The sequence below is a fragment of the Lepidochelys kempii genome, chromosome 8 (genome assembly GCF_965140265.1).
Source record: "Lepidochelys kempii isolate rLepKem1 chromosome 8, rLepKem1.hap2, whole genome shotgun sequence".
In the NCBI taxonomy this organism is placed as follows: Eukaryota; Metazoa; Chordata; order Testudines; family Cheloniidae; genus Lepidochelys; species Lepidochelys kempii.
In genome coordinates this window covers 14,596,397-14,622,420 of record NC_133263.1, presented here as the reverse complement: position 1 = coordinate 14,622,420, position 26,024 = coordinate 14,596,397, and the positions used below count along the sequence as shown (strand labels likewise).

General features: G+C 39.6%; 1 protein-coding gene and 1 long non-coding RNA gene across 2 annotated transcripts; one reads left to right on the top strand and one right to left on the bottom strand.

Annotated features, from left to right (window-relative positions):
* The first annotated feature begins 328 nt into the window (after positions 1-328).
* MEIKIN (meiotic kinetochore factor) lies at positions 329-24,296 on the top strand. The gene is made up of 15 exons (XM_073355633.1): positions 329-505; positions 713-897; positions 3,699-3,789; positions 4,082-4,160; positions 5,294-5,354; positions 7,937-8,065; positions 9,678-9,872; positions 10,128-10,167; positions 10,760-10,824; positions 12,658-12,752; positions 13,909-14,091; positions 18,259-18,342; positions 19,483-19,608; positions 19,986-20,142; positions 23,925-24,296. The coding sequence occupies exons 2-15, from the start codon at positions 741-743 to the stop codon at positions 23,969-23,971; spliced, it is 1,509 nt and encodes a 502-aa protein (XP_073211734.1). The 5' UTR covers positions 329-505; positions 713-740; the 3' UTR covers positions 23,972-24,296.
* On the bottom strand, positions 5,226-20,664 carry LOC140915633 (uncharacterized). The gene is made up of 3 exons (XR_012160223.1): positions 20,614-20,664; positions 19,938-19,988; positions 5,226-5,312 (listed from the first exon to the last, which is right to left on the bottom strand). It is a non-coding gene; the product is annotated as an uncharacterized lncRNA (long non-coding RNA).
* Positions 24,297-26,024: the final 1,728 nt, after the last annotated feature.

Below are 26,024 nucleotides of genomic sequence, written 5' to 3'. Positions count from 1 at the left end.
CTAGGACAGGTGTGTCGGTGGAGGGCTGGATTTAAGGGTTTGTTAGGGGTGGACGGTCGATCTAGGAGAGGTGGGGTGTTGGGGGGGGATGGATCTAAGGCAGACGGGTCGTTGGAGGGGGCGGGGCCTAGAAGGAGATTGCTGGAGCGCTCGGCTCGGCAGCGGGGGCTGCGCGAGGCGGCAGGTGGGCGGAGCACGGCCCGCCGGCCGGCTGTGGCACTTGCCGGGAAGCGGATTGGTAGCTGGGGGAGGGGGCGGGGCGCATTGTGGGCGGGACTGAGGGGGCCGCGTTGGCCTATTGGGCAGCGACCGTTGCTTATAAAGGAGCTTCCCGGCTCCGTTTTCTTCAACGGCCGCCGGAGGGCGTTTTGTCCTGTGTGTGGGAGCCCTCTCGGGGGGAGAGTGGTTGCTGGGGTGGGAGGTGTGCGGTACCCCGTCTCCTGCCCCGGGGGAAGGGGAGCCTGAGTAGAATATGGCCTGAGGGGAGGGGGCTGTCCCTCCTGTGGTGAGTCAGGGGGTTGTCCCTGTCCCTGAAGTGGGCTAGGGGGATGGCCTTGGGGGAGGGAAGGGGAGTGCCCCTGGGGTGGGTAAAGGGGATGGCTTGGGGAAGAGCAGGGGGGTTCCCCTGCCCCTGGGGCAGGTTTTGGGGATGCCATAAAGCTCCTCCTGACTGTTCTGATTCTCTTCCCCCCTGCCCCATACTTGCTTGCAGGCACTGCTGGGAGGAGAAAGAAAAGAAGATGGAGTGGTTCAGGCTGCGTACCTATGCCCGACAGAGACCGAAGAATGCGTACTGCTCCTCCCCCCTACCTGGGGTGGCGCTATCAGGTCCCCAAGGCAGCAGAAAAGCCAGCACCCTCCAGCCCTGCTGCCGCCTCTTCCAGTCCCATGCCCAAAGTAAAAAGAAAAGGAGTACTTGTGGTACCTTAGAGACTAACCAATTTATTTGAGCATGAGCTTTTGTGAGCTACAGCATGCCCAAAGTAGTAACTGTTACTCAGTCTTGTCACCTCCTCTGAGTTTGCTTTAACATTCATGGGCACATTAGAAGTTTAACTGCCACTACAATGTGTGATAGGCAAAAATATAGCTTGAGGTTGGGTGGGCTTATCAAGATGCTGAGGGATAAGCTTATTAAGAGATGTTTACATGCCAGATCCCGGTAGTGCAGTATGGTGGGGAGGGGTTGTATGTATCCTCACTAGAGCCACACTGAGGCCCCTTTGTGGTGGTGTTACAGTGTAACTTGTGGAAGAGGTATTACCTGCTACCTTTCACCCTTCCCACATTAATTAGGGCAATGTGCCTCTCTCTAGATCCAATTTGACTTTATGTGCATTTTGGAGTTCTTGTTTAAATATAAACAATTTACTTCCAGAATAAAGGATGGCTAAACCAAGACAGTGAATGCTCTTCAAGTCTTGGAACCCTGATGTCCCCCTTTATATCCTATAATGGATTTCTTGTTCTTCAGGGTGCATTCCATTCGATAACATTAAATGCCAATAACTGATTTTCCCTCCTGCTTGACAGGTGGGATTTCAAGGCATATTTCTCACCACTCCATTCTGGGTCTTGCTTCCATATTGGGTCCAACAGTTTTAGGCTCTGATAGTTTGAGAGGTGCAAGGAGTGGCCTACATATCAGCTGTGTACATTCCTTGGCCACCGCTGCATCTTGTTTGTCATGTAACCTTCATGTTATGACTCTAACCTAATAAGAAAAGGGAAAATGTAGGCCCAAGTCCTGTCAAAATATAGATGCACATTGAAGTACTGTGCTTAAAAAAAAAAACAGTCAGATATACGTTGAATAAAAATGGCTCATCCTTATCGTCCCTAAGACAGTCCAAATGTTGTTAAATTGCTGTTTGATGTAAACAAGTTGATTTTACTTGGGATTTAAAAAGGAAAAACAGCTTGCTGGTCATGTGCTTCTGATGTATGTAACATCAAGGGTCAGTAGGCTGTAGAGAAGAAAGGGTGTCTTTGTGAGTTTTGAGTATGCCAAGCAGCAAGAGGCAGTGCATTTCAAGTGTGTGTTTGTGGGAGGGTTATCTGACAGGTAGGAAAGCGTAGTTAATAAAACTGTGCAGATAGGGAAACTGGGGATGCAGTGACTTGGTCACAAGGTGGAGGTGGACCTGGGAATAGAACCCAGCGGTCTTGATTTGCTCTCTCCTTTAATCAATAGCTCTTCTAGACTGATTTAAATAATTGTTTACTATTCATAGATATTTCCCATGGAGGGACATAATTTGTTTCCCTATGCCATCCAAGATGTGACCCTTCTTGAAACACATGACAAAACCCTTAATCACCAAGGAGAGGCACTTCAAAAACAGTTCATACTAATCCTCAGAAAAGAGAGGCTCCTTTGAGACTTGGCAGGAAGGGTCTAGCGACTTTAAAAATCTGTGTACAGACACTGACTACAGATAGAACTTAAACTGGAGGTCTTTGTGTGAGTTGCTTATATGAGGACAGATCATGATTTATCAAGATCAGCTGTTTCATTTCCCACAAAAGAATTATTAAGTTTCACTCATTTGAGAAGGAGACACTCTCTTTAAAAGGCAGCTTTTAAAACCCTGTGATTGGTTTCTGCCTTGACCCTGTTCTGCTGGTTCCCACTCTTATTTGCAGGAGCTGTTTCCGTTGCCTGAGCCACCTTGTACAATGGAATAGGTGCTGATAGCAGTCATGGAGAGGACCCATAGAGAGTTAATATGCTTATAAACTGTAAACATCTACACAAATCCAGAGGGAAAGGGCTTAGTAGGGGATGATTCTTGGCTCTGAATCCTGTCCAATCCCAAAATCCAGGGAGTCCCAGCCAGGGGCTGCTGCAGAGTGCTATGTAGTGATTGGTCTCAGTTCTATTTTCTCCCTTGTGAATAGGAAGAAATGTGCATGGAGGTGAAGCTTCGGACCCCTCTTTAAAATGATGAATTCATTAAGGAATGACCTTACATGTGTCTGAAAATAACATCTTACCTTATTAATGCTGAAATTATAATGTCTAATTTTTCAGGATTTATGTTGGCTGTTAGCTTTTTGTAATAGTCTCATCCCCCAAAAAATCCCTATATCCCCAAAATCCACAATGTAAAGCTAACTTGGTGATAAAATTGACTTATGTCAAATTGCACTGTAATGTTTGGGATGCAAGCAATGAAGCGTGGTGTTGATTTTTCTAAGTTTTCAGTATCAGGGATGTATGTAACATTCTCATTGGTAACCAATCCCTGTTAAAAAGACTTAAAAGACTTCTGATTTATAAATTCAGAGTTTATAATGGGTTAGTTATTAAAATTTAGTTGGACTCAAAACTTTTGCAAACCCCACAGAAAATGTCCCTTCCAAAAATTTTGATTCTGTTTTCCTGTGAAAGGGTCACACCCAGTGAGACTTGTCATACTCTGAACAGCCTGCTGTATTTCTTTAAGCCAGATGGTATGATTTGTCTCATTATATTAGTATGTGAGCAAACAAAGCACCTGCGGAGAAATAGCAAGGTAGGATCCTCGTTCAGAGTTTTACCCCAATACTGTAAACATATTAAAGATCGATGACTGTCTCTAAATAAGATTTTTAACTTGTCATTTGTCTTCTATGACCCTGCCCATAATAGATTAATTTTATAGTTTTGCTAATGGTAGTCTTAGTTCTAAATTTAAATATTCTCTTTTCTGTAGGTGTGAACGGAAATCCCAATCGGAAAGCCTTACCAAAAATCAAAGAAAACTCTGAAGTGACCAAAACAAACAACAGTTCATCTGATCAGAGGTCTGTGGTAACACACATTCAAATATACCACTATCCGTTACAATACTTAACTTCAGAGCTGCTTGTGCTAAATTCATAACTGTCTGATAAATGTTGGAGAGATGCCTACCAAATTCTGATAGCAGTTATCTATTGAACTATTTGACCACCGTCTAAAAGGCTGTTTTTAAGGACTTCCATAGAATGAGCTCTAATTTAACTTTTAAATTTAAAAATTGTAGAATGAGCTAAATTTTAGCATATGTAATGCAAGTGCAAACTTCATTTTGCTGTGTTCTTTTTCCAAACATAGTGATCAATTAAATGATGAGAAAATTACAGGTATGGAAGAAAATGAAGACATCAGGGAAAAAAGCACTATGCTGTTGAGGGTATGAACATTTTCTACTCCACCCCCCTTTACTAAATCTTAATTTTTATTGGTTGGTACTATTTGGTGGAAGGTAAGTTTTGGGGGGGGAGGAGCGGTGGGAGGGATGGAGTCCCTGTCTGCTGTAGGCTTAATTCTCCCCTTCTCTACAAAAGTATTACTCACTGCAAAGTCATTGGCAGTCACATGCATTTGTTTAGGGCTGAACTTGGCTTTATAGCTTTTTTTTGCACTGTGGGTTGCCAGAACAAAAACTGGTATATAACTGGTAAACATGCAGAAATACTATTACTAGCTGCTATCTGATCTTGGTCAAGTCATGTCAGGATTCTGCCTCAGTTTTTCCATCTGCAAAACTGGGATAATACTTATCTCAAAGCACTTCATAAAGGCGTTAACAAATCAGAAGTACTACATAATAGCTAGATAATGTCATTACAGCAAAAAAACACACTTTTTCTACAAAATCCTTTTTAGTTCAAACACATCCTATAAACTAAGTCCCATCACTTCTGACTGTAAAATGATTATCCTCAAATGTTACTGTAAAATTTATATTTGGGTGTTCCTTATTTACCTTCCATCAATTACTTCGATACCTGGGCCCTGATCATGCAAACATTCAGCTTTATGGATGTGAGTAGTCCCCTTGAGTTCTATAAGACTACTTGTGTGCGTTTCACAGCATCGGCATCATATTTGTGCAAATCAGTTTTACTTGTAAGCAAAAGTCAACTAGAAGGTGTGTGTGGTGTTCTCTTGCTTCATATATTTGCACTAGCCTTGCACTTCTTGCTTATGTAGAACTTCCCTTGATTGCAGAAGGCCTTCAATTGAAGCTTTATCCAAGCAATAAAATTAGGATAAAGCCAACTTTTACTAACAGTAGATTCAGAACAATAAGTCGGATGGCAATTTTGCTAATGATACATGCAAAACAGTAGGATACAACTATATTGGCTATGTGGTGCTGGCAGGTTTAATTGTCAGTTAACCTAAGTAACTTTTTTGCATAAATTTGTCATTCTCAAAACTTTTCTTTTGAATCCTTGATAATAAAAGAATAAATCTGATTACATCTCTTAATCTAGATTTGTTACTATTTTCGTCTGCATCTTCCCTTGTTAATTTTAGGAATCTCTGCATATCAACTCTGAAAGTAAAGAAAGTTTGAGAAACACTGAGACTACTTCAGGTGAGTACATTTTAGGCTATTAATATATAGAATATATACAACTTTAAAAATTGGAATTAAAGGACCATTCTATAAATATTGCTATTACAGAACAACTTTTAGATTTGACTTCTGCATTATTCCTGTACTAGCTCAGACTGCCCTACATTCAGAAAGTAGGGCTGTTGATAAATCAGTTAACTCACACGATTAACTCAAAAAAAAAAAGTAGCGCAGTTAATCGCAGTTTTAATCGCACTGTTCAACAATAGAATACCAATTGAAATTTATTAAATATTTTTAGATGTTTTTCTACATTTTCAAATATATTTATTTCAGTTATAACAGCGAGTACAAGTGTTGTATTATATTTGTATGGCAAATATTTGCATTGTAAAAATGATAAAACAGTATTTTTCAATTCACCTCATACAAATACCATAATACAAGCTCTTTATCGTGAAAGTGCAACTTACAAATGTAGATTTTTTTGTTATATAACTGCACTCAAAAACAAAACCATCTAAAACTTTAGAGCCTACAAGTCCACTCAGTCCTACTTTTTAGTCAACCAATTGCTAAGACAAACAAGTTTGTTTACATTTACAGGAGATAATACTGCCCGCTTCTTGTTTACAGTGTCACCTGAAAGTGAGAACAGGCGTTGGACAAGTTTAATACAAGTAGTTAGCACATTTCTATTTTTTTGCTCTTGTATTTAGCTGTGATGGGCTTGAGAACCTTTTCCAGACCTGACAAAGAGCTCTATATGACCTCGAAAGCTTGTCTTTCACCAACAGAAGGTGGCCCAATAAAAGATATTACCCTCACTCGTCTTGTCTCTTGAATATCCAGAGTCTGACATAGCTACAGCACTGCATATTACATTCAGAAAGTACGCGCTGTTTGAATCCAGGTTGGGTTTCTATTTCTGTTGATTCCAACGCGCGTTTGGTCAACTTTTGTTACAAAGTGCTTCTGAGTGGCTAATATATTTTACCTTCATTTATGAAGAGGACTCTCCTTACAAAATCGACACGTCTCAGAAAAGCCCTCTTTCTCTGTATTCTTAACTTTCCAGGAGCATATAGGAATGTATTCCTGTTAGTTACCGTTTGGCATTTTAATGATCAGTATTACTTGGCCTCTTAAGATTGGCTGTAGTTATCTGAGGTTTAGGTGGAAGAGTGGTCTATCCTCAACTATTTTTGTCTAATTTTTCCCTAATCTTTCCAGTTGCAATCTTCAGTTCAGTTATACCTCTGGTGTAGTCAAGTGTCCCAGACAACAGTATGATGGGAGACAAACCTAAAGTGATAGAATTCTAACCCTTGAACTTGAATAATGCCTTTTGGTGAGTCTCTAAGTGTACTAAAGAAGGCCAACCGAATATAACAGGATGATCTAAGCAGATAGCCATTATGCTGTCCCATGTGACCCAGAGGCAGTGCTAGCCCACTGGGGACCCTAAGCAGGAATATTTTTGATCCCCCAATGCAAAAGAAGCAAATAGGGGGCTCCCTTGAGCTACTTGGGGCCCTAAAAGCAATTGTTTAGCTGACTGGCCATATGCATAATTTGAAGTAGTTTTAAAGGCTGGCAGAAGTGGTTCCTTGGGGACTTTAGTACTAGCTGGAGATGCTGAGCACAGCATGCTCTGGCCACATCCCCATCCACCCCCAAAATGTGTCTGGGATAGGGTGGCCTGAGCAATGCACAGCAATTGGAATAGGGTCAGGATCTAGCCCAGATTTCTTTTAAAGTTTAGTCTGCTTATGCCTAGCACCAGCTCTGGCTATACCCAAGGGAATGGAGTCTCTTGTGTAACTAGCTTACTTCTGGGAGTTAATTATATAGAGAGGTTTTTAGGTGGATAATTGATAACATGTTTAAGCTCTGTGCCAGTCTCCAAAATGTCACTGGGAGGATTACCTAGCTACTCTAATAGATCTGTGTCCTTTGGCTAGAAGAACAGTTTTGAGTGAAGGCCTGTTAATCAGGGCTATCCCTACTTGTTGAAAAGTGCCATGGAATATTCAGATTCTACCTAGACTTCCATTAGACCCCTACCAGAAGGGATCTACTGTAGATTTAGTATCTCATTTAAAGGACAGTATATATGACTACACAGGGAGCTCTGCTGCAGTGTGAGCTTGTATAAGAGTCCCCTTTAAGTTGACCCTAACCTATGAGGTTCTTTCTCTGGAGAAGGAGGATGGATGAGTTGATCCACAACTAACTTCATGCACACATCAAGAGTTTCTCCAAATACCAAAAGACCTTACCATTCTTATGACAAGCTGCTAGCTGCTTATGGCCACATGTCTGATGGATTTTAACGTTCAAAACAAATCTGTCTGCATCTTGCAGCCCAAACCTTGTCATTTTTTAAAATGAATCTTGCATGAAATGAGTGAGATACCTACTTCCTTTAAAGAATAAAGATAAGCCAGGTTTTATTTTGCACTTTTGTGTTAAAATGTTGTATTTTAAAACTACCCATAATAATTGAAGATATTTAGCCAATTGCAGGATCAGAATTTATACCCTCACCTGATGGTCCATTGACAATGTTTCAACCATTTTTTCCTCTTAAATTATAGGAATGACTCTGCCTACAGGTGTCTCTACCTTTCTACTGAGCTGTTTGGACATGGATTCCAGTACAGAGTCTACTGATAGCATGAATAGTTGCCCATCACCTGAAATATTCAGGGATGAAGATAGTTTAGGTAAAATTTAATTTTCAAATTGGATTTTCAGCCTGATGTAGAAAGATATGATGGGTGTAGAAAGATGCATAGATATAGTTAATTATACTATTATATCTGAATATTTGTATCTTTCACTCCTTCGGTCAGATCTCTGGATTGAGCCAGGCTGTGCTCATTGCAGGATCTACAGGGGCTTGATCCTCCAATCTAGGGGCTGACTGGCCATATGCATAATTTGAAGTAGTTTTAAAGGCTGGCAGAAGTGGTTCCTTGGGGACTTTAGTACTAGCTGGAGATAGCTGAGCACAGCATGCTCTGGCCGCATCCCCATCCACCCCCAAAATGTGTCTGGGATAGGGTGGCCTGAGCAATGCACAGCAATTAAAATAGGGTCAGGAACTAGCCCAGATTTCTTTTAAAGTTCATGCTTCAGAGGGGTAGCCGTTTTGGTCTGGATCTGTAAAAGCAGCAAAGAATTCTGTGGCGCCTTATAAACTAACAGACGTATTGGAGCATGAGCTTTCGTGGGTGAATACCCACTTGGTTGGATGCATGTAGTGGAAATTTCCAGAGGCAGATATAAATATGCAAGCAAGAATTGGGCTAGGGATAACTAGGTTAGTTCAATCAGGGAGGATGAGGCCCTCTTCTTGCAGTTGAGGTGTGAACACCAAGGGAGGAGAAACTGCTTTTGTAGTTGGCGAGCCAAATCAGTCTTTGTTTAATCCTGAGCTGATGGTGTCAAATTTGCAAATGAACTGAAGCTCAGCAGTTTCTCTTTGAAGTCTCTGATACCTGGTATGGAAATTTCCACTACATGCATCCAACCAAGTGGGTATTCACCCACGAAAGCTCATGCTCCAATATGTCTGTTAGTCTATAAGGTGCCACAGGACTCTGCTGATTTTAAAGTTCATAATGTTTAATTAGGGACTAAAGCAGGTAAAGTTAGAATTTTAAAACAATCAAAGGGAAAGATATTTTGAACTTGCGTACAATAGAAAAGCATTTAACATATGCAACAAAACTTTACTTTTCTATGTATATGTACTCCTTTAAGGATGTCCTCTCTGACGGGTGTCAGTATTGGATAACAAAATAAAGACACTGAACATTTAAACATGGAGCACAATGTAAATGCTGAAAGATCCCCCTAGTTCTGGTGCATCCTGTTCCCTATATCATAGACACCGCATGTTGCCTTGATGCGCAAAGAAAATTTGTTGGACTGTTAATCATACTTGGTATTCACTATCCAGTTAGACTCATTCTGCCTTTCCACAGACCTTAGCTTTAAATGTTCAAAAGTCTGACCTTTTTTTGTGGGCATGAATTCATGTTCTTCAAGTGCTATTGGCCAGAATAAGCCTACAGATTGTGCCTTTTGACAGTCTAGGCCTAATGTTTTAAATGCTTCGAGATCATTGGATAAAAATTGCATTTGCAGTGTACGCTGATCTACTATATTGCATCAGAGATTTCAGCTGTGATTTATATTAAAAAACAAAGGAAATTATGGGTTTTTGCTTTTGCAAGGTATGTAGGGAAGAGATTGGCTGCAACAGCTGGCAGAGGACCTCTCACAATGCATTTCACCCTAAATGAGGGACTTATCTTTCAAACATCACAGGTCTATATTATACATTTGGTAAAGGAATTAACTACAGAGTGAAAGGCAACTTCCAACTATATCTTCTGTGTTCAGACAGAAATAATTCCAATCCTGAGGAATTTCTCAAATATAAGAATTCTACTCTCCTGGACACCAGCAAAGCAGTGACCATAGATAAGATGCTGCAGCTTTCAAATCTTTCAGAGATATTAGGTGACTTCTTTTTATATTAAATTATTTCAAATGCTTATTTCACTTTATTTAAAACTAAATAGAGTTCACTCTAGAAAGACCTTGTAAGTCTCTATGCTTTAGTTAATTCATTGGAAAGGCCCTTCTGCACTATAGTGAATAGCACCTCAAGATAATGTTCATGTTTATAATACACTTTATATAAATATTAATATGTAGTAGGATATCCTCTACCTTTCATAGCTATCTTTAAATTCAAACTTTCTTGTCTTTTAGAGACCATATCAGAGGGTCATCAAGACCAGTACTTTGGGAGGTAATCTTTAAAGCGGAGAATTTGACTTAATTTTTAATAAACCTACAAAGCACACGTATATCCTTAATTTGTCCCGTATATGCAAATTAATGACCTGATCTACAAATACTTGTGCACCTGCTTGATTTCAGTCTGAGCAGCCCCACTGGTTTAAGTGGGACTGATCAATTAAGATAAGTGGGTGAGTAAGTGTTTGAACGGTTGAGACAAATGTCTACTAAAACAAGCAAACTTCTTGGATTTTAAGTGGCTCCACTACACACTACCTAAATTTTTTGGTATTCTTCTGGATATATTTCACTATATAGTACTTGATTTTAGTTACTACTTTTTGCTTTCTGCAGTCTTTAAATTATAAAATCCCTTCATATTCTTAATCTACTTGATTTGATAAACTGTAGGTATTTGAATCATTTGGTCAGCTATTTTGTGTGGAAAAATTACATTACAAAAAAAGGTAACTGAACTCCTAAGCTGCTTTGATGAAAATGAAGAGGAAAGTTTAGAGCTATCTTATAATTAGTTTTCTGTAATTATTTTGCTGTCTAAATTTTAAGATACTTATAACAGAATTTTCATTTGTTATTATCAGAGAGTCACCATCAAAATGCAATAAAGATTCTTCTGAATTGATGAATGTTTCAACAATTGTAGCAGGTAAAACATGGCCTAAAATAGTTGTACTACTTGCAAATTAGTAGTCTATTAAATTTTTTTATTCCACTTTAAACTTATTTGGAGTCTGCTACCAGTTACACTGATTCCCAAAGAATTCTGTCTTACTAGATCCTATCAACCTAGTGACAGCCTAGCCCTCTACCTTGCAGAAAACCAATAAGGAACATTGCTATTCGAGACAGCAAGTCTTGGTAACACAGTTAATTGGATAACTGCTTACATTAATTTGCCACCTAATCTCCTCTGCCAGTGACTTCAGTGTGGTCTGAGAGATCTCAGCATGCAGGAAGGATTATTTTAGGGAATATAAAGACTGAGTGTACTGGAAGGAAAGGGCTCATAATAGCTAATATTGGTAGGGAAAGGGGTTTGACTTGTTGGTCTTACTGGCAGGGGGTAGGTGAGAAGCAGTTCCTTGCTTTTATTTTTCACTGTATTTAATATCTGGCAGAGACAAGTACCACTGAGGTTAAGTGCTTTTTAAAAAAAAACACCTGAACTATATAGTTCTTAAATCTCAGAAAAGCAGCTAAGAAGGTCTATTAAAAGTAAAATGTTCTGTTTTTAATAAACGGAATAGACTTTAAGATTAGAAGGGACCATCATTATCAACTAGTCTGACAGTCTGCACATTGTAGACCACAGAACCTCACCCACCTACTCCTGTAATAGATCCATAACCTCTGGTTGAGTTACTGAAGTCCTCTAATCATGATTTAAAGACTTAAAATTGTAGAGAATCCACCTATTAAACTACTTTAAATTTGCAAGTGATCAGTGCCCCATGCTTCAGAGGAAGGTGACCCCATGCCAGGGTCTCTGCCAATCTGATTCAGAAGAAAATTCTTCCTGACCCTGAGCATGTGGGCAAGCCCCACCAGCCAGACACCTGGGAAAGAATTTTCTGTAGTAACTCAGAGCCCTCCCCATCTGGTGTCGCATCACTGGTCATTGACTATATTTGCTGTTAGCAAATCTCTTGCTATCTATAACCAAAACCATAGAAACTTCCATTATCTTTTATATGAAACTTACAGCCCAGGTCTCCCTGTTAGAACCAGGCTTGTGCCTGACCTATTAGCTCTCTCAAAACCTGAGCCTTGCTATGAGCAGGAGAAGGGAGGGGGAAGGAACCTCTTTGTTAAAACTCCTTCCGTAAAAACTAGGTTTCATCCAGAACACAGTCAACTTTTACGAGAAACCAAACCCCCCTGTATACCAGTTAATCACATACAGTGTCCAATGAAAAAGGCAATTTCTTACCCTTCCCCAATAATTAAAAAAAAAAGTTTAATTTAGCCAGATACTAGACTGCTAATTCTTATATTTTGAGTCTTGTTTTTTTATTTTGTTTGTGGTATTTGAAGGTGAAGGCTCTTATTAATATCATGAGTGGCTCCTGGTAACTCAAATTCTGAATGAATTCCAACTAATTTTGCAGTTTTGGCCACGGTCCAAAAAATTGCTTAATTTTTTTCTGGTTAATTTGGGCTGAAAATATCAACACAGGCAGACCCCATCAGAGGCTGCTTCCTGACTTATATAGTGTTTGCTCTCTGCTCTGTGGTTTGTGTGCAAAGTTGGGCAGCAGCAGAGGGAGCAGTAGGGAGACAGGCGAGCAGGAAAAGCACTCTAAACTTCTCCCACCAAGGACTGAACCAGGAACAGAGCAAAATCAGGGAGCAAGAGAAGCAAACTCTGCATATGGATTGTGGCATGATCTGTGATTCTCTTTCAAGGGATAATTTACAATGTAGGGATGGAGAGCATCTATGCTCCTTTTCTCCAATAAACCAATTGTTTTCATCACAGGAAAACAAGTGTGTAAAATTGTGTCTACTATGGAAAACACTCCAGATATAAAAAGGAGTACATTCTCTTCATTACCTGCAAGACCAAAGAGACAGGTGAGGGTTTTAATGATTAATATACCTTGTTGTAATTTGAGCACCCATATATCACTAGGAGAACTAAAAAAAAGTGTAATATCTTGATGGGCCGTGTTTCCTAAATGTTTTTGAAGGCAATTATTTTTGCAGGTCTTTGGTAATGGTAAGTGTAAAGAACCTGGGAGATAGCTGTATCTTTTAGGTGTTCTAGCTTGCTGACTGTTACATGGGTACAAAGAATTAATTCAGTCCTGGGTAATTTTTGCACATCTGCAAGAATCCAAAGACAGTGGCTTTAGACCACCCTGATTACTGGTGCTTAACTGACAATACAGGTGTAAAAACCTTTTGTTGTTCTTTGCCTATCCAAAGGAGACATTACCATCTCTATCTTGAGACAGAGTAAGGGCTTTTAGAAAGTAGACACTGTTAAAAGCCTCAGACCTGAAGCTGACAGGCAGAGACAGTCTGCAGAGACTGTAAGCTGGCTTCCAGAGAAAGGGGGGAGCAGGCAGGATAAGTAGGCCTACCCAAATTTGAGGGAAATCTTAAGCTTAGGTCAGGCAATAAGGCATGTAGATACCTTGTTTTAACCCCTTTCACTGTGATTGCGATGTTCCTATGGATAAATAATGCTTGGTTTTGAAGAAACTGTTCCATGTCACTGCATCTACCTACTGTTCACAACTCCAAAAGGGAAGTCTAAGCAGGGTCCAAGCCCAGTTGGACCTTCTGAGGAAACATGGTTGGTAAACAGGAGTTGTAAGCAGATGACTCAACCTAAAGGTCATGGGATTCCGCTCTGAGAGTAGTGTAGGCACTTGGCCTATCACTTAAAAGGGGTGCCTCTGGAGAGACCGAGTGAGGGTCACTCTGGAACCATGGCTGGAAGTAATACTAGATTTGTGTACATTTTGAGGTAGGGAGTGTGTGTGTGTGTGTGTGTGTGCGCGCGCGCAGTGTCTAGCGCAACAGAGCCCTGATTGGGTGGCTAGGTGCTACTGCCTACATTGATTAATTTAACTGTGCTTAACTAGATCTAGGAGTGTGGTATAAGGCAATAATCTGACTCTTAAGAATCGATGTATTGTGCTATCCTTTTGTCTGGCACTTCAGATGGTGACAATGGGGGTCCACTTTATAATACAAAATATAATTGTTCATCTCATTATAGCTTGATAACCAAACTGCTAATCCTAAAAACATGAAGTGCCAAAAAAAAGTAAAATTCAGCAGTCTGTTAATGAGTGAGACATCTTCATGCCATCAGCTTGCATCTCCTGCAGAACGCATTTCAACTAAATCACATGAGTTGACAGCGGAAGTGCTGTCATCCAAACAACCAGACATTGAGATGGTAAGCATTTCTACTGTGCTGTTTACCCATGGAGGCTTAAAATGAGGAGTTCCCACAGATAAAAGAATTCCACTGGGCAATGATGGAAGCTGTGAAGGTTGATACAAAGCTGCAATCTCGAAATGACAAGTATCAGGCAAACTGAGTATATATTCACTTTGAAGCAGTGAAAGTTAGGCTTACATTTACATAGTCCATTTTCAGCCTTCCTTGTACACCCAGAACGCCCATTGATGCATAAGTGTCCTGAGTGCACAAGGCAAGCAGGATCAGGCCCTATATTGCTGAAAATGAATCTGGTTAGAGTATGTTATACTCATTTTGGTCTTGTGTATACTAATCTTCTGGTTGGTTAACATCTCCATTCTTTCATTAACAGTGGACGGAGTGCTAGTGTAGAATGCCAAGTGGCATCTTCACCACCTGCTCTGAGTAGTGTTAGAGTATGTAGTAAAGATTCCAGCAGCTGGTCTACACTAGTGCTTTGATCATTGGTAGTGCAACAGTTAGGAATTCTAACAAAAAGCTTGGTCTAGACCAGTGGTGGGCAACCTGTGGCCCATGGGCCGCATGCAGCCTGTCAGGGTAATCCACTTGTGGGCCGCAAGACAGTTTGTTTACATTGACCATCCACAGGCACGGCCGCCCGCAGCTCCCAGTTGCCGCAGTTTGCTGTTCCTGGCCAATGGGAGCTGCGGGAAGGCCTGTTGTATGGCCTTGAGGATTGTGTCTTATGCAGCAGTAGAAATTAGAGTGGAATTCAATGGGAGAAGAGTTAGGCCAGTGCTGTAATGCTTTGGAACAAATCAAATCTGCTGCATGCAACATGTCTGTCTCAGACACTATAAGTAAGGCTAAGATTATGTCACGGAATTCCATGACTTCCAGGGACCTCAGTGACTCTGGGGGCCCCGCAACTGATCAGCCTCCGCGAGCGGCAGGGGACCCTCGCGCAGTGGTGGGACGTCCTGCAACTGGCCAGCTGCCACAGCCGCCGGCGACCCCTGAACTGCCGAGCTGCCCCAAGTAGCTGGGGCCCCACCGCAGCTCCCAGTTGCCAGCAGTGGTAGCAGAGGAACCCCAGAGCTGCTCAGTGGCCATGGGCTCCCTGCAGCTCCCAGACACTGGAGCCGCTTGGGGGCAGCGGGCCCGCTGCAGTTCCTCAGCCTCCATCGCTAGCAGGCCCCCCTGCAGGGAAGTGGGGGGGACCCCCCAGCTCCAGTCCTGCAGGGCAGCAGGGGGACCCCTCCCAGCTACTAGACAATGGGGTCCCTACAGCTTCCAGCTGCTGTGGGATGGGGGCAGGATGCTGGACCCTCCTCCCTCCCCATTTTGTTAGGGATGTTTTTAGTAAAAGTCAGGAACAGGTCACAGCTTCCATGATTTTGTTTTTTGCCCGTGACCTGTCAATGACGTTTTTACGAAAAATATCCCTGAAAAATCGTAGCCTTAGCTATAAAACAAACAATCTAAAAGAAATGGGAACTTCCCTGGGAATGAACACTACTCTGCATGCTTCATGAAGACATCTGTAGCATAAAAAGCACAGCAAAGAGTTTGGGAAACTTCGAAAAATTTAGCCTGAGGAGAGGCAGCAAAAATAGTTGGTCACTTTCTCAGATCTCTACCTTTTTCATGGCTTTTGAAAAGAAATAGGCAAAAAATGTGCATAAAATCATTTACGTGTACGACTGGAAGGAATCTCAGTAGGTCATCTAATCCCATTCTCTGCACTCAAGGCAGGACTAAGTAATAATTAGACCATTCCTGACAGGTGTTTGTCTAACATGTTCTTAAAATCTCCAGTGATGGAGATTCCACATCCTCTCCAGGCAATTTGTTCCAGTGCTTAACTATCCTGACTTTTACGAAGTTTTTCCTAAAGTCTAACCTAAACCTCCCTTGCTGCAATTTAAGCCCATTGCTTCTTGTCCTGTCCTGTCAGATTATGGAGAACAATTTTTCACCCTTCTCCTTGTTACAATCTTTTATGTACTTAAAAACCTTTATGTCCCCCTCCCTCAGTCTTCTCTTCTCCATATTAAAACCAATTTTTTCAATCTTTCCTCACAAGTCATGTTTTTCTAGACCTTTAATCATTTTTGTGGCTCTCATCCGAACTCTCTAATTTGTCCACATCATTCCTGAAATGTGGCACCTAGAACTGGACACAATACTGCAGCTGAGGCCTTATGAGCACAGAGTAGAGTAGAGGAATTATTTCTTGTATCTTGTTTACAACACTCTTGCTGATGATACTTCCTAGAATGTTTGCTTTTTTTGACAGTGTTAGAGACTCCTATTTAGCTTGTGATGCACTACAACCCCCAGATCCCTCTTTGCAGTACTCCCTCCTAGGAAGACACTTCCTATTTTGTTATGTATGTAATTGTTCCTTCCTAAATGGAATACTTTGCATTTGTCCTTATTGAATTTCATCCTATTTACTTCAGACCATATCTCCAGTTCATGCAGATCATTTTGAATCCTAACCTCCAAAGCACTTGCAACTGCTCACAGCTTGGTATCATCCACAAACTTTGTAAGTGTACTCTATTCCATTACCCAAATCATTTATGAAGATATTGAACAGAACTGGACCCAGGACCTATCCCTCCAGGACCCCACTTAATATGCCCTTCCAGCTTGACTGTGAACCACTGATAACTACTCTCTGGAAATGGTTTTCCAACCAGTCATGCACCCACTCCATCTAGGCTATATTTATTAGGAGGTCATGTGAGACCGTATCAAAAGCCTTATGAAAGTCGAGATCTATTACATCTACCACTGACCCCCTATGCACAAGGCTTGTTACCCTGTCAAAGAAAGCTATTAGGGTAGTTTGAAATGATTTGTTCTTGACAAATCCATGTTGACTGTTACTTATCATGTTATCTTCTAGGTGTCTAGAAATTGATTGCTTGATTATTTGCTCCATTTTCTTTCTGGATACTGAAGTTGAGCTGACTGGTCTGTAATTCCCCAGATTGTCCTTAATTCCCTTTTTATAGATTGGTACTATGGTTGCCCTCTTCCAGTCCTCTGGAATCTCTCCCATCTTCCATGAGCTTTCAAAGATAACCACTAATAGTTTGCATAGCTCCTCGAGTATTCTAGGATGTATGTCTTCAAGCCCTGCAGACTAAAAGACATCTAACTTGTCTAAGTCATTTTTAACTTTCCCCCTATTTTAGCCTCTGTTCCTACCTCATTTTTGCTGGCTTTCACTGTTAGATGTCTGATCACTACTAAGCTTTTTGGTGAAAACTGAAACAAAAAAGTCGTTAGCACTTCCACCATTTCCACATTTTCTGTTATCTTCCCCCCTTTCCTCCATACTGAGTTTGAGTCACAAAAACAAAGTATGTGTGTGGGGGAGACCCTACAAATGACTTATCAGCCTCGGGCCTCTGAATGCTGGTTTTTGGATCACTTTGTGTATTGTATGTTTCTTCTTTCTTCAGTATGTTTAGGCTCTTCCAACTATTAAATTCCAAAACAAATCAGACTTTCTGAATTATGCCTTACTCAAAACTGAAAGCCTGAATAATACATGTTCAGAGGATTTTCACCCTCCACAGTAAGTGATTGCAGAATTAATATGGCAGAATTCATATGAAGTGGAATTCGTATGGCTGCAGAAAATCAAAATAAGTCACAAGTCTGGATTTTTAAAAATGATCAGATTCCCTCAAGGGCAAATACATTAAACTAAATTAATTCTGAAAGTTGTGGGGGGATATGAAGTGGATTGCTTTGGAGACAAAACTAGTTAGTGTCACTGACAACTAGTATCTTCTATCTTGTTTCCTAATTCAGAATGATTTGGAGAATACAGGGAAGAGATATAATTGCTATCAGACCACTAGACAGGGAAGAAGTGTCTAATCTATCCATCTGAGGGTGGGCTTGAGGAGTAAACTCTCATCCCTTTATGCTGCAGTAAACTGATTCCATGCCTTCATTTAAAGAATACAAGAACAAAAGTAACAAGAATGTAGGATAAACTGTAACTTTACCTTTTAGATCAGTTTCTTAAAATTTTAATAGAATCCCAGAATATACCATTTTGTACAAAGGGAATAGAATAAGACCCCAAATTACTAATGAAGGAAATTGCCAAGAGTATTTTTGATGTTTACATGCTCTTGTATTTCTAAATAGGAAATGAATTCTAAAGTATTGATCGCAGAAAAAAATAGACAATTGCTAACAAGCACAGCATACTTTCAGCCAGAAGAATTAGAGGTGAGATGAACATACAAAACACTACTGGGTACTATCTTTTTTTAATATGGTAAAACAGTTGAGTTAAAGTTGATCTTTTTTATAAATTGAGACTGTTTAGGAATAAATTAGATGTACAATTTGTACGCCTCACTTATGCATGCAATTACCTGATTTGTGACACATTTTTAAGTTACAAACTATTGTGCAGCAAATCCAGTCAACTGGATGTTTCTTAGAATACCTACTTGTTAAAATTGAATGTTTGATTTTTAAAATGATTTTATATAGTTAAATGAACACCTTACAGCTTTATTTGCACCAACATATTTCAAAAATGTTTGTTAAAAACAAATGCCACCTATATTTAAATTGTATTTTAAAAACCTTTAATTCCTTAGATTAATGCATTAGTTTTTATCTTTGTGCAGGACACATGAGATGAATTCAGACAAAACAAACTGCACAGTTTTAGAGAGAGATGCTCCTTCAATAGGAAGACTCCATAATATGGAACCAAATTATTCAGAAGGAAGATGTACTGGCTCTCTCCAGTATTGTGTGTTGATTATAATACATCAAGCTTTTTCTGTTGAACCTGCTTTGGATACTCAAATTTATTAACCCTAACAAGCCACGTGAGACATATTAACATTATTCCCATTTTATACGTGCAGATACTAAATCAGAGCATAAAGATTTCCACACTGCAGCTGGGAGGGAGACCCAGCCCCGATACAGACTGCTTGCACAAGCATGCTAAAAATAGCATCGAGGATGTTGTGGCACTGGCTGAGGCTTGGGCTAGACACCTGCGCTCAGACCCAGGGGATTGGGTGGGTTTGAGCCCAGAAGGCTAGCCTGAGCTTCTTTCAATGCCGCAACATCCACACTGTTGTTTTCAGTGCACTACCATGAGCCCCTCTATTGCAAGTCTGTCTACCCGGGCTGGGAGACTCCCTTCCAGCTGCAGTGTAAGACATATCCTAAATGATTTACCCAAGGTGACTCTTCAGTGATTTGGGAGTTCTCTCAATACAGGCCATCTCTCATTTAGGAGCTAGCCAATTTGAATTTAGTTTTGTTTATTACCTTACCAGTAAATCAGCTGAATTTTAAGTACATATTACTGATATTGCTTATATTTTGGTTGAGGTGTAGTTTAACTTGTCACCAGTGCACAAGGCCTCTTTTGGTGAAGACTTATTCCTAAATTCAACGGGTCCATATGTAAACTCAGAAGAAATTGTTCCTTCATCTTTGAGTTCAGAAGAAAAAATTTATCAGGTTGTAATCTTGAGATGTATATATATTTTTTTAGCCCTAGCCTAATAGTTTCATGATAGAATGCATTAAGAGTATTATAATAATATACACAGTTGACTAGAACTTAATGATAAAAATATTTAAATGCTTGACTTTAAAAGTGTCTTGAATATTTTGAGAACTGTTGCTATAGTATTTAATTAAATGTACAAGAGTAATCTTAGTTTAATATTCTGTAGTAATATCCTTGATATCTGTGATCTCTAATGGCTCTATTCCTCCCTCTTTGTACAAACTCCTTCTGATATCAAGACCTTCCCTTAAAGAAGGTGTGTGAGAAGATCACTTACATGCCAATAGCTGTTATATAACTGGAGTTGCTTCACTCTTCTTTTCAGTCTCTGCATAACAAAGAAACACAAAACAAGAAATCAAATACAAAAAACAAAGAAATCTGCTCTATTATTAAAACGTCACCAGGGCTTAGGGTCTCCATGGTTCACCGAACTCCAGTAAACAGAAACACATTGCATCCCCCTGAAGGAATACCTGAAGGTAACAGAATATAGAAAATTGTTTCATATGCAAATGATAGAAATACTTGCTTGAGCATGGGAGTTGTAGTTTCTTTAAAACACACACCCCTGCATCTGAGAGATGGAAAAATTATAATAAAGTGGTGCAACAGAGAAGCATAGATGTTCTCCGTAAGATTCGAAGAGGAAAGCTGTCATTTTATTGAGCTTCCCAAATGAAACACCTTTCACACTTGTGTAGTGAAATCACTGTGCATTATAGGGAGCGTGTTCAAGAAATTTCCCGAAACTCTAACTGGAGCCTATCCTCCATGTGAGGGCCACAGATAGTTGCAGTTTCTGCATTTGCTTGTCCACAGAGATTACATGGGTCCTTTTGGTCACCCCCAAAAGGACAGGAAGGAGGTATTAAAATTGGACCTACACAACTTATCAAGGCATTGATCTTCTACCACACCTTTGTTTTGCAAATGCTAACAGCCTCACTTACCCACTTTTCTGATGCTTCAGGTACCTCTGTACTTTAGGCCCATGCTGCCCTATGGTTGGGAATAAAACTCTGTGTCAATATTTATGAAGCTGCCACCATATCTTTTCTAAATCCTTCCTTAAAACCCACCTTTGCCATGATGCTGACAAATCATACCCTGGAATTGGTTAGGCTAGTGGCCAGCTGAGGCTTTTAGTTTTCTGCTAAACATTGCCCATTTTGTTGCATCTTCCTCTTCCATCCCAGTTGTTATCTTGTTGAGCCCTATAACTTGTTTGAATAAATCAGATCTTCCAGAAAGGCATCCAGTCTTTATTTGAAGACTTTTACAAGATGGCGCATCCACCACTTCTCTTGATAGTTTGTTCCAATGGTTAATTGCCCTCCCTGTTAAATATTTGTGCCTTATTTCTCCTTTGAATTTGTCTGGCTTCAGCTTTCAGCCACTGGTTCTTGTTTTGCCTTTTCCCTGCTAGATTAGTGCTCTTAAGTAACTGGTATTTTCTCACCATGAAGGTACTTAGACACTAATCAAGTCACCTCTCGGTATCCTTTCCGATAGGATGAATGGTTTCCCCCTCTATGGCATTTTCTCCAGCCCACAAACAATTTTTGTGGCTCCCTTCCCTATTTTTCCAACATCCTGTTTAAAACATGAACACCAGAACTGGATGTAGTATTCCAGTATTGGTCTCACTAATACTGTAAACTTTTCATTTGCAGATTTCTTAGCATGCCTCTGGATGGCATGTCTCTACTTAGTAGTTAAGTTTAAGACATTCTTCTAGTTTTAAGAATGTTATTTCTTTCAAGAACTTTTTCAGAAAAACTATTTACAGCTAGTTGGCCATTTAGACTATGGCATTATTTAGCTTCAACCCAGAGACGAGACACTAGCACAAAATGGCTCATGGGCGTTTTTAATGCAAAAGATATTGTTTACATTTTACCATATTAAAAGAATACATAGATCATCTAGAATATAGGTTAAGTGCTTTTCAAAATGTGTCAAAATTATCAATAGCTACTCCTCTGTATAATGACAGGTTTCAGAGTAACAGCCGTGTTAGTCTGTACTCGCAAAAAGAAAAGGAGTACTTGTGGCACCTTAGAGACTAACCAATTTATTTGAGCATTTTGAAAATGAGCATATTGAAAGCTCATGCTCAAATTGGTTAGTCTCTAAGGTGCCACAAGTACTTCTTTCCTCTGTATAGATATAGGAGTACAGTGACAAGGGAGTGTTCTCTTTTCATCTTGTGCACAATGGCATTAGAAAAATGCAGAACCTATTCCAAAATAACTGGTAGTAAGTAACTAAAATAAACATTGGTTCAGGAATAATGGGACACTTGTAAAACATAATGTGATCCAATTCTAAATCAAGATGTACACATATTTATAAAGTATTACAAAATGCTTATTCATGAGCAGAAGGGGAATTCAGAGCTTCTTTGCTGTTCTAGTTTTTTGAGCTCTTTCTCATAGCAGAAGCGTTAGCAAGATGGTAGGCTGGGTTTGCATGTAGCCTTTACCTTGAAATCGGAAATCAAATTCCGATCAGGTCACAAGTAGACTCATGAAATCTTTTTAAAATATCCACCGTCCATTATAAACTCATTTAATCTTCCTGGGGGGAGGTGGTAGAAATTAGAGGTTCTTGGCTACCTTACAGTGGGCTTGATCCTGCAATGGACTGAGAACTCTGGCCCTAGCCCAGCAAAGACATGCTTACCATCAAGCATAAGAATATTCCCATTTAAATTAAGGCATTAAGCATATGCTTAAAATTAACCACGTGTGACTAACTGCACTGATTTCAATGGAAATATGCTTATGTTTAAAATTAAGCATGTGCCTAAGTTTTCCTGGATTGGGGTCAGTGTGTTCAGTAGCTTGTAGAATTGAGCCTCGTACGTACATTTCCCATAATACCCTACTTTCCGGATTATTTTGAACGGATTATCCAGTTTTTTCATATTGTAGCTCTGGCATGTTATAGAACTCCTCTATTGAAATGTTTCAAATTATAAACACTGCATTGGAAAACTCTTCTTTTTGAGAAAGTACTGTGCAGTACATAAGACTTGGAGAACTGAATGTTTAAACTTAGGTTCTCAAAAGTACTGAGCACTTAAGAGCTCCTATTAACTTAAAAGTTTGAGACTGATATTTAACTTTACGTAATTGTTACATTTAATGCATTAAGTGAAACTAATTTACTAAAAACTTATGCTACTGGTATTTAATCTGTCAAATTTCTAATAGCTGTACAAAAATGTTTAAATCCCATTTGTTTTTGTTCCTCTTTCTGCATATATTTTCCCCTCTGTATACGCTCTACTTCCACTTCATCTATTTCTGTGATCCTCCTTCACCCCCTTTAAATTTCACTTGTGGAGGATCTGATCATAGTTCTGTAGAGTAGATGTCAATTCATTTGGGGTATTCTGTGTGCAGAATGGTTCCAAGTTCAGTCCTCTGGTAAGTATGTAAAAGGCAAACTTAAGGTATTAAACTCAAAATACTGTTAACTCTCTGTAAGCATGTCTTTTCAGGCATTTGTCTTGTTAAGCTATCAGAAACATGGGTACACCTAAAGAATTCCTAGAACCATATCCTGAAATTCATTTCCATGGAATTGTCACGCACATACATTTCTGCATATACTGGCAATCCCTGAGAAATACTTTATTGTATGTAGACAATAGCCACTTACTAATAAGAGCAGGATCAGGACAGTACTCCTTATCTGTAACTTTTAGGGGGAAAATGTCTGCAGAACAAATAGCTGCACAAATTTTAAATACTGTTATCCCGAGGGTCACCAGATGGCGCAGTTGCACATAGTCTTACAAGGTCTCATTAGTGAGAGTACTGTTCTTTCTCTGAAGAAATACTTTTTGACATTTCTTTTTAGAGGAGCCGTGGCAAGAAGTAAAAGTGAGTTTGCTCTGTTCCTTAATCTTTCTAACTAGTCAGCTCTTGAAACAGTTGCTTCCTGGGAATCTGTTTTGGCTGAGATTTTTGAGAGGGGATTGCTGGCATGCCGTGACCACCTCTGTCAAGGGCTGGGGTATATAATGTAAAATAAACAAGTTGTATTAAGAATATACCCAAACTTTGCATTGCTGATTTCTCCTCTAACAGGAAGCTGACCTGTAAGGCCCTGGTACCTGCTACCACTCAGCAGAGGGCTGACTATACATACCAGTTATGCCACAGACTAACTAAAGAATTTTAGACTGATATATTCTAGAGAGAGAGTTTTTACATGTATGATAAACTTTTACCCTTACATTATTTTTCAGATGTTATTACAAGTACCAAAAACTGGGTCTACAGTGACCATGGATGAGCTCTTTGGTTTTCTTCAGGAGTCAAATGAAAGAGTTAAAGGTCCCACTGTAAGGGGCAGAAGTATATGATCACAATATAGAAGAGGAGGCTCACAGAAGTGTAACCTGCATTGTATAGTGTAGTCCATTATCTACAGATGTCAGTTGTTGAGGCATTTGAAATAGCGTGTTCACACATGCCTTGCAGGAAGTTCTTAATGATTTGTTTAAAAAAAATTGTACAAATAAGTGATATTTCAACTCGGGCAGTGTTCTGTAGGTGCACCATATATTCGATTAATCTATATTCAATTAATTGAAAGAATATGCATGGAGGGATGGGTGATTAAATTGTATTAAATAGAAACATTTGGATTGATATGCCAACTTGCTAATATTTATAAAGAAAATTATGAAAACTTTAAAAGTAGTGCTGAAGTCCTGATTATTTTTTTAGTTAAGAATAATCATGAAAGTGAGAAACTTAGTGTTGATGTGATCCAAGTAGACAGCTTGCATATGTACCTCAGTCCTGTTCTACAGCATCTGATATGGTCATTCTGAACAGAGACTAATTAGTTTATCGTGGTGTTCTTGCCATATGGAAAAATATCTACTGAAGGTCTAGATGAAATCCCATATTAGAGCCTGACCATGGAAACCCCTACTCATGCAAGTAATCCCACTGAAGTCTATCAATAGGACTAAGTAAAGGCTACTCACGTAAGAGTTTGCAAGTTGAAGCTTTAGCGCTCCAATCCTGCAAGCAGTATGCATGTACATAAAATTCAGCACACGAGTAATCATATTGACCAGGCAGGGTTATTAATACCATACTCTGACTTTTGTGAAACTACTCACAGGCTTTCATTTTAATACATGCATAAAATGTACATGTTTGCAAGATGGGGGGCCTAGTTGTTTTACCTTTGATCTAAGGCATTTTCTAATTCTGCAATAGGTTTCCAGATACTATTGTTCAGTTTTGACAGGGAGGGAGTGGTATTTGCCTAAAACAAAAGTAAGGTGATTAATTTGGAAGGAGTCAAAGGTAATTAGGTACCCACATTCCATTGACTTTCAATCTGATTTGAGTACTGGCTACCTTAGATTCCTTTAGAAATTCCTAGCCTACGGGAGCACATCCTAGGTTTCTTAAAGAACCACAGCCAAACTCGCAACCACTTACAAACCTGGAAAGAATAACCAGAAAGAAAAGGAATGGAAGTCTCAGTCTACATAAGTAGGTCATAAGTACACTAATTTGGTGGTCTTCCTATCACCACTCTTCTATACCACAAAGCAGCTACACAACTTAGCAGAATTCATTTTAATTTCCTTAAACAAATATTACAGCTACCTTTTTTGCTACGCTAGCCAGCTGTCCTATATGGCCTAATTCTTTAACATTAGACTGATTCTTAATATTACTAGCATCCCCTTATGAATCCATCAACCGAGGATTGCTTTTTAGCCTTATGCATTTAAACACAGGTATGGTGCATTTAACCCATTGTGCATTCACTTCAGTCCTATTTAATGAGATAATTAGCTCGATTGCATTCTTTAGTACATACAATGAGGAGTTTAAAAACCTCTAATGTAAAGCATTCACATATTCAATAACTCATTGTTGAAGTGAGTGCTGCTCAGTTCCTTTTCTAATACTGTAAAAATTTGCTCTGGGATTAATTTTTTTGACCACATTCTGTCCAGAATCAATTTTTATGTTCCCAGCAGAACTTTCTAAAAGGTAGGTTTTAGAAACAAAATAGAGGGTTTTTTCTCTACTAACACTCTAAAGGCTGCCCAGCCTCCCTGATACTTTCCAAAACACAAAACCCAACAAGGTCACTGTTTTATGAGATTTCCCCTCTGCTGCCTCCTGGAATGGTTCTCCACTGTTGACACAAACAGTGACATAACTCTGAATGACATGCTTCTAATTTCATCCAGGAATCTACACCATGCAGCCCCTCTGTGTTAATTTAAACTTTATATTGCATAAGCTATAGTAAAGGCTTAGATTTGTTCTTGACAAGTCCTTATTTTAAGTTACAAAATTGATTCTTT